The sequence below is a fragment of the Nomascus leucogenys genome, chromosome 18, assembly GCF_006542625.1.
Source record: "Nomascus leucogenys isolate Asia chromosome 18, Asia_NLE_v1, whole genome shotgun sequence".
Taxonomy (NCBI): domain Eukaryota; kingdom Metazoa; phylum Chordata; class Mammalia; order Primates; family Hylobatidae; genus Nomascus; species Nomascus leucogenys.
This window is the reverse complement of record NC_044398.1, coordinates 56,360,702-56,377,109: the sequence shown is the minus strand read 5'-3', so window position 1 is coordinate 56,377,109 and position 16,408 is coordinate 56,360,702. Positions and strand designations below refer to the sequence as shown.

At 36.8% G+C, this 16,408-nt stretch overlaps 1 protein-coding gene across 1 annotated transcript in view; it reads left to right on the top strand.

The window, feature by feature from the left end:
* GPR158 (G protein-coupled receptor 158) overlaps positions 1-16,408 on the top strand; it is a 411,815-nt gene that overhangs the window by 374,324 nt on the left and 21,083 nt on the right. The window contains exon 7 of the mRNA XM_003269372.4: positions 8,152-8,390. Within this exon, the coding sequence (XP_003269420.2) occupies positions 8,152-8,390 (239 nt within the window). The remainder of the gene's footprint in view (positions 1-8,151; positions 8,391-16,408) is intronic.

The window sequence follows — 16,408 nt, the reverse complement described above, 5'->3', positions numbered from 1 at the left end:
TCTCCCATTCTGTAGGTTGCCTGTTCACTCTGATGGTAGTTTCTTTTGCTGTGCAGAAGCTCTTTAGTTTAATTAGATCCCATTTGTCAATTTTGGCTTTTGTTGCCATTGCTTTTGGTGTTTTAGACATGAAGTCCTTGCCCACGCCTATGTCCTGAATGGTATTGCCTAGGTTTTCTTGTAGGATTTTAATGGTTTTAGGTCTAACATTTAAGTCTTTAATCCATCTTGAATTAATTTTTCATGCTGAAAACTCTCAATAAATTAGATACTGATGGGACGTATCTCAAAATAATAAGAGCTATCTATGACAAACCCACAGCCAATATCATACTGAATGGGCAAAAACTGGAAGCATTCCCTCTGAAAACTGGCACAAGACAGGGATGCCCTCTCTCACCACTCCTATTCAACATAGTGCTGGAAGTTCTGGCCAGGGCAATCAGGCAGGAGAAGGAAATAAAGGGTATTCAATTAGGAAAAGAGGAAGTCAAACTGTCCCTGTTTGCAGATGACATGATTGTATATCTAGAAAATCCCATTGTCTCAGCCCAAAATCTCCTTAAGCTGATTAGCAACTTCAGCAAAGTCTCAGGATACAAAATCAATGTACAAAAATCACAAGCATTCTTGTACACCAATCACAGACAAACAGAGAGCCAAATCATGAGTGAACTCCCATTCACAATTGCTTCAAAGAGAATAAAATACCTAGGAATCCAACTTACAAGGGATGTGAAGGACCTCTTCAAGGAGAACTACAAACCACTGCTCAATGAAATAAAAGAGGATACAAACAAATGGAAGAACATTCCATGCTCATGGGTTGGAAGAATCAATATCATGAAAATGGCCATACTGCCCAAAGTAATTTATAGATTCAATGCCATCCCCATCAAGCTACCAATGACTTTCTTCACAGAATTGGAAAAAACTACTTTAAAGTTCATATGGAACCAAAAAAGAGCCCGCATCACCAAGTCAATCCTAAGCCAAAAGAACAAAGCTGGAGGCATCATGCTACCTGACTTCAAACTATACTACAAGGTTACAGTAACCAAAACAGCATGGTACTGGTACCACAACAGAGACATAGATCAATGGAACAGAACAGAGCCCTCAGAAATGATGCCGCATATCTACAACTATCTGATCTTTGACAAACCTGACAAAAACAAGAAATGGGGAAAGGATTCCCTATTTAATAAATGGTGCTGGGAAAACTGGCTAGCCATATGTAGAAAGCTGAAACTGGATCCCTTCCTTACAGCTTATACAAAAATTAATTCAAGATGGATTAAAGACTTAAATGCTGTAGGCTTTTTTGAGCCGAGTGAATGTACAAAGCTTCCACAGTGTGGAAGGGGTCTCGAACGGGTAGCCAGAGTTAGATTATACAATTGCCTTTTAAACTCTTGAAGGCCAGAAATGTGTGTGGCAGGAAGATGTTACTAGAGCGAGAAACAAATTTTGTGACATGTCTTAGATTTTGAGGAAAACCGGAATTGCAACTTAAGTTTTATCTACTTTATGACCTTGCAGGGGCATGGCAAAGGAGACAGGATCTTACAGGACCTTGTAAAGTATGTTTACAAGGAATTGGAATTGGGAGCATAGATAAGGTCTGCTGGTCACAGAAAAACGGGCAGTTAACATTCCTTTTAGTTTTGGGGGAGGGGGAAGGGAGAAAGGACACAGGGAAGCTTACAGCAAAATTTTCGCTGTTTATAGCTTTCTTGGGGAAGAAAACCACATACAGAAATCCTGGTGTTAGGAATCTTTTAAGCATGTATCTTCAATATTATTCGTGCAGGACCGAAGTAAGCCCTGATGCAGGAAATGAGTGAGTTTCACAGCTTTCTGAGCCCCTACTCAACCCAGGAAGCCCAGCTGGCCCCTTGTCTCATAACCATCTAAGATTTGACTTGTAACAGTCTTGCAGCCCTTCTTTTCTTTCTTCCCTTTTTCATCATTCTTCCTTATTCCATCTACCTTCAATTAGAAAAAAAAAGGTGAGAAAAAAGGAAAAACAATGTGAGATATGAGAACTCATGCAGCTCACAGAAATTGACAAAAATTTGTCAATATATTTAGAACCCAGTTGTGAATTTTCTTTCTTGTAATAGCAATAACTTAATATACTCATAATAAACTTGTAGAACTTCACGTCTGATAAGTGTCTAAAACCTATTTCTACGCCAGTGATGCCAGTCTTTTTAGATATTTATCTACTTCACGTCTGATAAGTGTCTAAAACCTATTTCTACGCCAGTGATGCCAGTCTTTTTAGATATTTATCTAAAATTCATCCACTGACCAAGAAGTAAGTTTAATTTACTTCTGAAAATGAAATTTTGAGAAATTGATGAAAAGCTTAATGAACATGGGGATTTGTCACCATTAAAAGCAGAATGACAGGCAGAAACCTCCAGCACTTTTTGAATTGTTAGCTCTCAGGATTCTTATGTCAATAATTGGTTGGCTTTACTCTTACAAGAAGTGTCACCTCATACCTTTTATCACAAGCATTTATTCTCTGGAATTTCTATGAACACAGTAAGATTAATAGAAATTGGGCTCTAATGAAGAAACTCAGGACATTAGGATTATTCCAATTAAGGTAATAGGACAGAAGACTGGATGGCTTGAGGATATGTATATTCATTCCTTTTTTATAAATAGAAGAGATGCTGCAAAATCACATACAAATGCAAACGTTCTGAAAATGGATAACTATTATTACAAGCCTTGCATTCTGTCATCGGCATAATAAAAACTGAAAAATCTACCTGGCAGGCTAGAGCGGTCAGCCTATTGGAAAGGCACCTGCACCAATCTTAGATCTGCTAGGAAAAATTGTTTAGAGCAGCGGTTCTCAAACTTTACCCTTCATCAAAATTACCTGAAAAGTTTGTTAAAATAGATTGTTGGACCATCCCTCCAGAGTTTCAGAATCAGTAGGTCTGGGTGGGATCTAAGAGTTCTCATTCATACCAAGTTTCTGGGTAAAATTGATGCTACTTGTTTGGTAAGTGCTGGTGTCGATGGCAAGTAACATCTAAACTGAGACATGAAGGAGATATAGGATTTAGCAAAACACTGTGTTTGTATAGGTGGGAGGAGGGACGGTGAGGAAAGCTGAGGGCAAAGGCTCAGACAGAGGATAACTGCATGTCATCCAGAAGGACCTGAAGAACTATAGGATGTAGAGAGTGTGGAGAGATGCGCCTGCAGAGGTGAGGAGGAACCAATTTTTAGAAGTGTTTTACCATACTAAATTTTGGTGGAGAGCCAGGGATTGTAAACAGGGAAGCAACACGATCAGATGTACAATAGTGAAAGACCATGTTGTCCATTGTAGAGTGTGGATTGAAGGTGGGCAAGACCAGTAAGGAGACTAGCTAGGAAGCTACTATAGGAATGAGTTGGTGGCCAGGAGCTATAATAGTGGCAGTGAGGATGGAGAAAAATAGAAGAATTTGAAAGATATTTAAGAGGTAGACATTAAATGCTTAATGATTCATTTGATTGCTGGAATGTGGATAAGGGAGAAAAGTCAGTTTATTCCTAAGCTTCTGCTTTGTACAGTTAGACAGGGCTGTGACACAACAGCAAAGGTAGGTTGGAGAACAGCAAAGTGGGTTGGAGAAGGAAGAAATGGAGAGAGGGGTGATTTTGTTTCAGGCCCTGCTGATGTGCAGTAGGACACTGAATACACAGGGAGTGAGCCCAGGAGAGTGATCTGAACTGGAGATATAGAGGTGGGACTTGCCAGCCTATAGATGATAACTGAGATAGGGGAGCCAATGGAGTTGCTTGGGTGCAATATGTAGTGATAATGTAACATGGCCACATTTAGGAGATCCTTGGAAACACTGCCATTCAAGGGGCAGACTGATGTAGAGAAGTCTGCAATAGAGACTGAAAAGGAGCTAGCCAAGAAGTAGGAAGAAAGTAGGAAGAGAGAACTAGGAAGAAAACCAAGAGAATGTGACATCATGGAAGCTGAGGGTTCCAGCCACACCAAAAGCTGGGGAGAGACCATGTAAAATAAGAAGTGAACAATATCAATTAGCTCTTGGAGGAAGGTCATGGATAACCCAAGTACAAGTTCTTACGGTGAGCTATATAGCTTGAACCAGAAATGTATAGAAAATGAGAAAACAGAGGCAGATGAATATAATGACAATTTCTGGGTTGCCCTTTTTCTTTGTCATTTCAGAATGATTTCCATGAATTTATCTGCTGTTAATGAAAATTGAATGTACGCTTTAAATATGCCTTTTCATATTAAATTTTGGAAGTTTCTTGCAGTCTTCCCATATATGTTGGGCTTTCCTTCAGAAATAGTGAAACCTTCTGAACTCATGGTCTCCTGAAGATCTATGAAAAAATAGTGGAAAAGTCATCCATATAGGAAGTCCAATGATTTGAATTTTTTTCTACAGTTGTATTTCATACAAATGCATGTCTATGTATTCTTTTTTATAGTCTGGCCTCTAGGCTTAAGACAATCCTAGAAAAATGCATCTTATTCCATTTTACAAAAACCAATATCTTGAAGTGCTTAGATTGAAGTGTAGAGTTGTGTTTTTATGTTTTCTATTATTTGAAAGCCAGTAAAATTAATAATGGAAGACTCATGAGGGATTTTGCTTTGGTTTTGCTCTCTTGAAATGAGATTATAGGGATTTGACAATCTTGAATTCTCAAGCTATACAATAAATACCCAAAGGGCCATCTAGAAAATATGAACATTTCTGATAATTTGGAAATGGGATTTCTTGAGTAAAAGGTTACTATAACTGGAATCGTAGATTTCCTTTGCAAAAGACAAAACTTAACTGATTAAGAAGTATTTTAAAGGAGACAGTTAACAAATCCACTATTAGCTCTCTGAGATTTAAAGTTTCGATGGGAATTGTGAAACTCAAGTATCAAAAAAATACTTATCACATTTTGACCATGGAAAGAATATATAGTTCATAACTATTTTTTCTCTGAAGCACTGTTTCTCAACCTGATGAAAACTCCTTGCCTTAACTTGAAAACTCCATAGGAGTTGCTGGGTATTGAGAACCAAACTTTGCTTCCTGCCAACCAGTTCCCCCTACTGTCCCTACTTCAAGACAGCTTGTATTTCCCTGCTTTTGATTCCCATCAATTAGAATATCCCCTTATATCTTTTCCACTTTCCTTCATTTCTACTTATTGATATCCCCCAAAGCCCAGAACAAATACTACCTGTTCTATTGGGTTAGTAGATTTGCTAGCCACATACAATATATAATGTTAGCTATTGCATATGGTAGCTATTATACAATATATAATGTTAGCTATTGCATATGGTAGCTATTTGCAAACTTACTTCTAGTTAAACTGTAAGTTTCTAGAGACAAAAATTATATCTTACACCTTCCATGTTGCCTAGCATGATGCCTAACATATGGCTGTCACTATATAAATGTTTGTTCATTATATTTAAAATGTTTACATTAAGAGTAAAGCTAGAATTTGGAAACATTTTCTCTTTTTCTGCCCTTGCCAAACTATGGAAGAAAAGTGGATCAGGTTCTCTCTGGAGAATGTAGTCATTCAAAATTTAGAATTCATCCAGGTTCAACCAGAAACAAATATGTGTACATTGTGATTACAACTTTCTCCTACAGAAAATAAGATTGGAATTGGCAAAAATATTAATTTTCCAAGAAATTTCTCTTATTTCTAAGGCAGAATTCTTGAATCTTTTAATCTGCTAATTACAATGGAAACCTTCTTATCCAATATAACTGGACTTCGTGTTATATTTGGTCAATTTGTTGAAGTTTTTTAAAGTAGAAAAGCATTTAAAAAGTATATAGATACTGTAATTTAAAACACATAATTACTCACCAGTCTTTTTGAAATAAGGCCTCTTTTTGACTATGGGTTTGATAGTTAGAGTTCATTGTTCTCTCTATAGCATAAATCACCAAAATGTATTATCTACTGCATTGTGTTAAATGTTTTTGAAGTAATCTGAGTGTAGAATTTTTCTAGCTTTTTGTTTATTGACCACTCTCTATTTTAAAATTTCATTTCCACTAAGTTAACATTTTATTTTAATGTTTTATTTTTATCTTTCCAAAGCATTCAAGAGAGATTTCTTAGAAATAAGTCTCCTCACCTGGGTGCGGTGGCTCTCGCCTGTAATAATCCCAGCACTTTGGGAGGCCAAGGCGGGCGGGTCACCTGAGGTCAGGAGTTCAAGACCAGCCTGGCCAACATGGTGAAACCCCGTCTCTACTAAAAAAAATACAAAAATTAGCCAGGCATGGTGGCACATGCCTGTAGTCCCACCTACTTGGGAGACTGAGGCAGGAGAATAATCGCTTGAACCTAGGACGTGGAGGTTGCAGTGAGCTGAGATGGCGCCACTGCACTCCAGCCTGGGTGATAAAGTGAGACTCCGTCTTAAAAAAAATAAAATAGTCTCCTTTTGTTTCATAATCATGTATAATTATTTAATTATAACAGTGGGCATAATTGGGAACAAATACACCTGATTCATAACAAATAGTAATTAAACTGGTTGGAGCAGAAGTGCTTAGGCATAGTGAAGATATTACCTGCCAGTGTTAGCGTTCCCAGTGTTAGCGTTACTACGACATGGATGGCACTTAATATATTGCATATACAGAATGGAGAGTGTTAATCTGGGGAACTGATGAGATGGAGCATGGTTAAGAGATCTTCTGTTTTACTTGTATCTGTTACTGTATTTCTGACATTGTTCCACAGAAAAATTGAGAAGTATTTTGTTAATAATTAACTTTTCCCTCTGTCCTGAAGGACAGTGGGGTTAATTTAATGGATGTGTTGTGTTAATTCAGGGAGAATTGCCAAAGGTCTATATATGGAGGAAAAACATAGCATAGTACATCTAGGCTATTTCAGGTATATTGGCTTCATTTCTAGATTTAGAATAATCTTTATAAAAAATTCATATGACTTAAAATTATTCAAAGAATGAAGTGAAGAATAGAACACTGAGAAAATGTGTATTTTTATTCTTTGTGGAAATTGATTACAGATACTTTCACAGTATCATAAGGCTTATGGTGGTTTATGTCAAATCATAATTTTGTAACATCAAATATCAGAATGGGGTAGGGAGTTAAAATCAGCCGAGAATATTCTAGAAATGAAATTGAAGAATGGGTAGAGAATTCCTATAGTAAGGGTGCATTTTGTCTTCACAAAATATTTAGAGATAGAACAGTGCTTAGATATCATCTAATCTAGTAGTTCTCAACTCAGGCTATTCATCTGAGACACATACAGAAAAAAAACTTAGTTTTTAAAAATCACATTTCCTATAGGTCATCCCAATTTTCTTCCTTAATGCAATGACCTTAGTCTACCTAATGTTTAAATATTTCTCTCATTTTTATTATTACCTCGTATTATTTTTGGTAATATGATAAAATGACCATGAACGTAGGTAATATGGAATGATTTTCAGAAAATATCTTTAATAACGTTCTACTATAAAAACAACTGGTTCAAGGAAGTTTTTTTTGTTAGTTTAATATTGTAAAATACAACCACTTACTTTCAGGACTATTTTTTGATCCTCCAGAAACCTTGTTTGAGCAATGTTTGCCTACGGATCTTTCTAAAGTCCTGAGACTTTTCCTTGAAATATTAAGACACGCTCAAAGACATCCCACTATATATGAACCTATTGATGTAATGGACTCTAATGTAAGATATTTGTTTTACTACTTGGAAGATAAACTAAGATAAAGTTAAATAAAAACATGAGCAATATTGTTTCTGGATTTTCTCATGTTAAAACTCTGCATAAGCCAGGCACAGTGGCACGTGCCTGGAGTCTCAGCTACTTGGAACGCTGAGGTGAGAGGAATGCTTGAGCCAGGAGTTCAAGGATGCAGTACACTAGGATTGTGCCTGTGAATAGCCACTGCATTCCAGCATGGGCAACATAGCGAGACCCTGTCTCTAAAACAAAAACAAATACAAAACAAAGTAAACTCTGATTAGCTAGATTTTGGCGGGTTTACATTTTACCTAGAAAAATAAGTTATTTTAGAGTTATACTTTCTGAATGTTAGGTTTGCTTTCACATTTGAACGTTTGCTTTTCTAGGGTTTTGAAGGTGTTTCTTTCACGAACGGCTCAACGAATTCCATATATGACTGGTGGACGGGTCATGAGGATGCTGGCAGTAATACTCTTGGTAGTGTTTTGGTTTCTCATTGGCTGGACTTCATCTGTGTGCCAGAATTTGGAGAAACAGATTTCACTTATTGGCCAGGGACACACATCCGATCACCTCATCTTCAATATGTGCCTCACTGACCGCTGGGACTACATGACAGCAGTTGGTATGTGGTCACTTGTTTCGTGTGATGGTCTTACCATTTTTCAGTAGCATTAAAACTGACTTCTTTAAAAGTCTTGCCAGACTCTTTAGTAAAGCCTAATCTCCCCTAATGTAATTCTGGTAAAATAACATGAAAATGGCAGTAATGGCATGTGAAATGTAAACTTTTTCTGGAAGTTTCTATTGTTTTTCAAAGGTATATAGCTTTGTTGATAAAATGTAATCAAATAAATCAGAAAGGAGAAATGAGTAATGGCAACTTCTGTGTATAAAGAGCTTACTTTTTTCATTCTTATCAATTGGTCCCCATTTGATTAATATTAGCTATTCTCTTGATTTATTTCCTTACTTGGGAGAAAAAAGGAAGCATGCTGGTTTTTTAAATAAAATGTTGGCCCTATAATATATCAGACTTGATATGTAGGGCACTCTTTGTAAAAATATTGTCTCTGCAAAATTTCTGATTAATCTGTCTTTCCTTTGCTGACCTCAAAAGATAAGTTATTTATAATTCTCTGGAGGTTTAGAATTACACAAAGACTAAGCCATGCTCCATGAATGTAATAAGTGCTATGTGGCTGAGAACCTGGAGAACTTTGAAGAGCTGTATCATGGCTTGGGCCCAAAACACGGATTATTTTTCTGGCAGCCCAGTGTTTGGAAAAGAGGAGGAGGAAAATACATAGGAATTTTTCTGTTGCTCATATTGGTCTATTTTAAACTAAGTCCCTAAACATACAAAAAAAGGGATATTTTATTGTTGTTCCCCTCAGTAAGCCACAGGACAAACCTTAACTGTATTTGGCAGATATAAAAAATAGAAACATGAGTTTGATTCCCATTTTTTGTCTCCCTCATATTTTGCAATTGTTGGTGAAATAGTCTTTTGCTGGAAGCTAATAAAATGTGTATTTAGTTTAGAGTTCAAATGGAGGAATATTTTTCTGGGCAAGATATTTTAGGAGTCTTATAAACCTGATATCTGTAATAGTGAAGCAATATGGGTATGTAAAGAGAATGATTATAATATAAAGCTTATTAAATTTTGGGTAATATAACTATCAGAAGATAAATCATGGCACTAAGGTAGGAAGTGATTCTGATCTTGACTTTAGTCTGGATATGAAAATTAAATTGTATAGATAAAAAATTTCTGCTCATCCCAACATTATTTTATGCTCTCAATGCAAGTTAACCAAATAGGAAAAATCATTTCCTTGTATTCTTACGAAGCAAAGGCCACTAGTTTCTATTTTTGTGTTACAAAAAAAAAAAAACTCAAAATACATGATGACACAAACAAGCAGATAGCATGGCCTATTCACCAAGAATTTTTTTACGCATTGGAATTGAGATGCATTTGAGACCTTTAAAAAATTTATTTTGCACTCTAAAGAGGATATTTGTGATTTCTATGTAGAAATATATAGAAATATATAATTGATAGTAACCTGTATAAAGTCATTATTCCTTTCATTAGATAGCTTATTATTGATTCACATAGATGCATGAGAATTATTAAAAATTATTAAAAAGCAAAGTTAGGTGGTGAAGATTCTTGGTGCAATAGTAGTTTAGTAAAAGCAGAAGCAGTTTGGACCTCAGGAACCTTTTATAAAAGACAAGTTCTTTAACCATGGGTAATATTTATATTACTGTAAAGAGGTATAAAGAACATTCATTTTATAAGAACAGTGAAGGTCTGGGCATGGTGACTTACGCCTGTAATCCCAGCACTTTGGGAGGCCAAGGTGGGTGAATCACAAGGTCAGGAGTTTGAGACCAGCCTGACCAGCATGGTGAAACACCGTCTCTACTAAAAATACAAAAATTAGCCAGACATGGTGGTACGCTCCTATAATCCCAGCTGCTTGGGAGGCTGAGGCAGAAGAATCGCTTGAACCCAACAGGCGGAGGTTGCAGTAGGCTGAGATCATGCCACTGCATTCCAGGCTGGGAGACAGAATGAGACTTTGTCTCAAAAAAAAAAAAAAAAAAAAAAAAGTGAAGGATGGGCCAGGGGCAGTGGCTTGCACCTGTAATCCCAGCTACTCAAGAGGCTGAGGCGTGAGAACTGCTTGAACCTGGGAGGTGGAGAGTGCAGTGAGCTGAGATCATACCACTGCCCTCCAGTCTGGGCAACAGAGCAAGACTCCATTTCAAAAAAAAAAAAAAATAGTGAAGGATGGAAGTGGGTAGAAATTGTATGAAACATGGAGGAAATGCCTACCTAGAAAATAAGATAATGATGGAATACATTGTGAGTAATGCTGGATGGCTGAGTATATTGTGAGTTTATTATTAAATATACTGTTAATAATACTGTATGGTTAAGTTTATTGAAAATGTCTTAAAGGAATTTAGAGAAGCACAAAAGTGATGTAACGAATCGGTAAAGTCAATCGTCAAGATGACTATAAGGATGTATTTTGTTTTTTTTTTTTAAATGAAACATACCAAACTCACCAAATTCAGGGCTTTGGGAGTTGGAATCATTAGAAGGGAGAAAGAGCGGCTCTCAAAGCGTGGCCCCAGAACCCACAGCAGCTGCATCACCTGGGGACTTGTTAGAAATGCAGATTCTTAGAGCCCACTCTGACTTCCTCAATCAGACACTCCCAGATAGTGGAGCCCAGCAATCTGTGTTGCGTAAGCATTCCAGGTGATTCTCATATTACTGTAAAGTACAGAACGGCTGACTCCGTGGAGGGAATCAGATGAACTTATGAGAACACAAAGATAACTAATGTCAATAGTGCCCCGGCCATTCCATTCACTCTCACTGTTCCCCTCATCAAGCACTAGAAACATTGTTTGCAATTATTATTTCAAATCCTCTTTTCATACCTCCAAACTCTTCATGTTTCTCTTTTCTCTTAGATGACTTCTACTTGAAAAAAAAAATAAACAGGAGCCATACAATAGAAATGTCTTCAAATTCCTGCCTTCATGTCTATAAATCTTCCCATATCCACATTTATTATCTTTTCTCCTTCATATTATCTAAGGTAACACTACAACCTGTCCCAGACTCATCTAACATTTTGGCCCCCTCATCTCCAGTGGCCACTCTCACTTTATATGAACTTTCTGTTATCTAAAACTCCCCTACCTCCAAAATCACTCATTGAAGACATTGAAGAATTCTTTTTTTTCCAGTAGCTTTTGGGGTACAGGTGGTTTTGGTTACATGGATGAATTGTATACTGGTGAAGTCTGAAATTTTACTGCACCTGTCACCCAAGGTAGTGTACATTGTACCCAGTCTGTAGTATTTTATCCCTTACCCCCTAACCCCTTCTGAGTCTCCAGTGTCCATTATACCACTCTGTATGCCTTTGTGTGCCCATAGCTCACCTCCTACTTATAAATGAGGATGTACGGGATTTGGTTTTTCATTCCTGAATTATGAAGAACTTCATTCTGATCACAACCCATTCCTAGCTCATTTACTTCCTCTACAATAGCTCTTCAGTAACATAGACTGTTTTCGTTGTGCTTTACTCCTCCTAAATTCTGCTGTCCTCCAGAGAGAAAGCTTACCAGGCAGCAGATTTTTCCACTTGCAGTAATGGAACTATGAAAAGAAAATGGGCATTTTTAAAAGACATTAATTTTGAATAATACTGGGAAAGAGGACATAGAGAGTAATGACGACCCTGAGATAGATAGTGCAAGAGAAAATGAAGATTCATAGCTCATTGAGATGGCTGCAGGGCATGCAGTTCCTCAGGCAATAACCAGGTCTCAGTTAAAGAGGTACTGAGAAGCTGAGAGAAGAGATTGATGATAGTGGTAGGATCTAGGTCATGGCTTCAGGAATGAGATAGAAGTATCAAAACTTAAGAGGCAGAAATTAAACTAATACCGCTAAAGGTGTTAGGCAATAACATCAGGGTCTCTTAGAAAATCAAGACTCGTGATGAGAGTGCAGGGACCAAGAAGTAAGAGGAAGTTAAATTTTGGGTGGTGTTTTTGTCGTCTCTCAGTCATTGTTTTCAAGTCCTATAAACTACTGTAACACGTTAGTTCCCATAGTGTGCTATAGTGACACTGTTCTCAAAAAAAAAAAAGGGCACATAATTTTTAAAAATAATATTTGGAATTAGGACTGTCTTAAGGAATCTGAGACATGTGGTTATTGTAATTATTTTTCACACTATCCTAATAAAAGTTTTCATTTATTTCTCTTTCAGCATGCAGCATCAATATTTAACCTCTCTTAATTTAATGGTTTCTAATGTGTAGTGTGTGCCTTTTTACAGTCTCTTTATAGAGCTCTATAAGTAACATGTTTTTCATAGACTGTTAATCAAAAATAAATCCATATATCTTCAGTCAGCTAGAAAACCTGTACTGAACACTAAATTATTTCCTGGATCCTAAGCGGAAATGTTCCCATGTAGGAAGGGACTGTAGAGAGGGAGGAAATCGGCTTAACAGTGAGGGTGGTGGGAAAACTTTCTCAAGAAGCTGTGTGCACTTACATTAGTGTCAAGTGTTCATTCAGAAAAAAAGAAAAAGTGATGGTTAAATACATTGGTACATTTGCGTTCTGGGATCTGCTTTACCCGTCAAAAACAATCCCTTTTTCAAAATAAGAAATCATTTGAGAGAGTGAAATACTAGTTTTTCCACTGAAGTAGAGCTCTGGCTAGAAATATGGGTCATACATTCAAAGACCGGGTTCATTCTATTTTTGCTCATTGCACAGGGCTGCTCCAAAACTGCGCAGATAGATGGTTTTCCTACCACAAGTGTTTCAAAAGAGAAAACGCGTATAGAAAATAGGTTGGAAAAATCTCAGAACCTACAAGAGCCACAGTTTCTTCTTTGAAGAAATGATTTTAAAACATAGAAGGGGGGAAAATGGTTTTCAGAATCACGTTGTCATTTATGTCCGTTTATAATTTTCAATCATTTTGTTAGTCCTGTATAAAAAAAAAAAAGATAAGATTTAATGGAAAAAATAAGGATAAAGACTTTGCTACATGGACATTGGACCATGTGAGAAGTGCTTTTCAGGCAGAGTAGTCAGTTTTTCTTAACAAATGACTTTTTCATCTGGTGGAAAGAGAGTTTTAAAATTTGGATGTTCCAAGACATTTCTAGATCAGATTATAATTCCTATGAACATTTAAACTGCCATACCTTTTTCAGAATCATCTACATCTATAATAACAGTACATACTATAGTACTTACACTACTCATCATTGTATGACTTAGTACCCTGAACTTTTCTGAGTACATTTAAATATATTTTCTGTAGCTCACTGAAGACAAAAGAATCTTTCCATCTGCTCCTCCCTCTTGTAGCTACGTGCTCCTCAGCAACATGGCCTAAGTTGTTCACACTTATCCCTGACACCGACAGAGAACCCGCCAGGTGTAGGATCTTGAAAAATATTTGTTGAAAGAACAAAGCAGTCAGCTGTCTTTATCTTGTGATATTTTCTATTGTCAGACTTAGACCAGTACGAGGAAACATGTTAAAGCTAAAGACTGTGGAAGTCATACACTTGTCCCCAGCTTCACTTTCATGGTAAATGTATAAGTTCAAATTTAGGGGGAGGTATTTTGGAGCAAGTTATAGAAACTAGTGGATAATTGCTGGCCATTTTATGAAACTCTACCTTTGACTTCTCCAACAGTCATAAGAGATTGGTACAAATTTGCATGGCAAAGGAAAACTATAACTTAAAAAAGATTACATAGTGTAATTACAAATATTGAAGCAGAATAAAATAGATTTAATGAACATTTTTATTATTTCACTATTGTCCTAGAGCTATCTAAAGAATAAAGGGGTTGGCTGGGCACGGTGGCTCACACCTGTGATCCCAGCACTTTGGGAGGCTGAGGCGGGCAGATCACGAGGTCAGGAGATCGAGACCATCCTGGCTAACACAGTGAAACCCCATCTCTACTAAAAATACAAAAAAACATTAGCTGGGCATGGTGGCGGGCACCTATAATCCCAGCTACTCAGGAGGCTGAGGTAGGAGAATGGCGTGAACCTGGGAGGCAGAGTTTGCAGTGAGCCAAGATCACCCCACTGCACTCCAGCCTGGGTGACAGAGCGAGACTCCGTCTCAAAAAATACTAATAATAATAAAAAAATAAAGATGAAAGGGGTTGAGGCTGGGAAACATTCTCCTAAATTAATGAAGAAAACAAATCAATGTATCATGTCATACTCATTTTGGAAACTGTTGGTAGTACAACTGTCAGACTTTTTTTTTTTCTAAATCTTCCTACCCTGGTTGGTAAATTGGCAGTCAATTGTCCACGTTCAGGATTTTTTGCAATAACATTAAACTTGTCATATTAAAAAGTCAAAACTTTATTCCCCTATGAGTTTTCTAATTGGATAATACAAACTGACAAATAAGTAGAATTGACTTCTCATGCCTGAATTAACTGTTATAATTTCACCCCTAGAGTCAAATAGACCAGATCTTGACACCTAGATTTAGATATCCCAGGCAGGCAGGACCTCCAGTATGGGGCACCCAAATTTAAAATACATTTATTTTATAACAGAGACAGTGATGTAATGGAGTTCATCCATTGACATATGTAGTTGGATAGCACTCAGTTTGTGATCACACATTTAGAACATACATTGAAGATACTGAAGCAGAACCAGTGACCGAGATAAGCTAGAACAAGTGGGCAGATTCTCACCTTACCTGCAAGAAACAACAAGACCGCAAAAAAAGTAGCGAATAAATGGTAGCATCGAGGACATTTAGAACTTCCCTTCCGTGGTTAAATCTGCACATCAAACTTTAATATTGACCCAGGCAAGCACTGAGCTGTTTCCACAGTTTCTTCCAGAAGTTAGGTGATGACAGAATGTTATAAAAAGTTATGTAATTGAGAATAAATCTATTTTACTGCCCTCCTGGCACAATATATCCAAAAAGCCCTATCTAGGCTTCTATTCATCCTCTATCATCTCCTGTAATTCTTTCTTTCTGTATCACTGATATAGCCTAACTCTTCTTAACAGCATTTATATGATCTAATAACTGTTCTCTGATAGGAACCCTGTTATAAATTAAGTTCTCTCCCCCTACCCTCCACCTCTTCATAGCTGTGAAAGTCCACTGATACATGAGGAGTCTTATGGTTCTGGAAACTCAGAGCTTGACATCGCTTGTTATATATTTTATTCACCACATTGAAAACAAAGACGTAAATGAAAATACAAGCAATAATTAAACAGGTATGATAGGCTTGAATCTAATTCCATTTGGAAATTTTTAAATATTTGTGCTTTTAGTGAATTCCAGCATGATTACTCCACTGTTCAAAAGTATTAGTTTCCACGGATTTCACATAATATAAAATATTGCCACTATAGAAAATACAGTCTTTATTCTTCTTTATTGACATGCTTTTCTCCTTTGTTCTTTTCTCTTTCCTGGTACAATATTTTTAACACACAAAAAAAAACAGGCAGTGTGTTCAGTAATTTAATTAGTCATATGCCAATGTTTAGAAAGAACTGAGAAAAATACAGCAACTTCCTCGTTGAGTTATATAAGGAAATTCTAAAATAGCAATTGTTTTTAAGGATTTAAATACTTAATTACCCTAGAAGATTAGGCTTTATTATCACAGGTGAAATGTGATATAAGCGCCATTTAATGAATGTTACAGAAAATAGATTAGACTTTCTCTTCATCTGATAGATTAACGTTCTTTATTTAGATTCATTACATACATTTTCTTTTACTCCAGTATGTCATATGCCTTAATGCACACTGCATTACTTGTTACTATTTTAAACATATATTTTTATTTAAAAAAAAATTTTGAGCAGGGTCTCCCTCTGTCACCCCGGCTGGAGTGCAGTGGTGTGATCATAGCTCACTACAGCTTCGAACTCCTGGACTCAAGCCATTCTTCTGCCTCACCCTCCCAAGTAGTTGGGACTACAGGTGCACCACCATATGCCCAGCTAATTTTTAAAACATTATTTTTATTAGAGACAGACTTGCTGTGTTGAC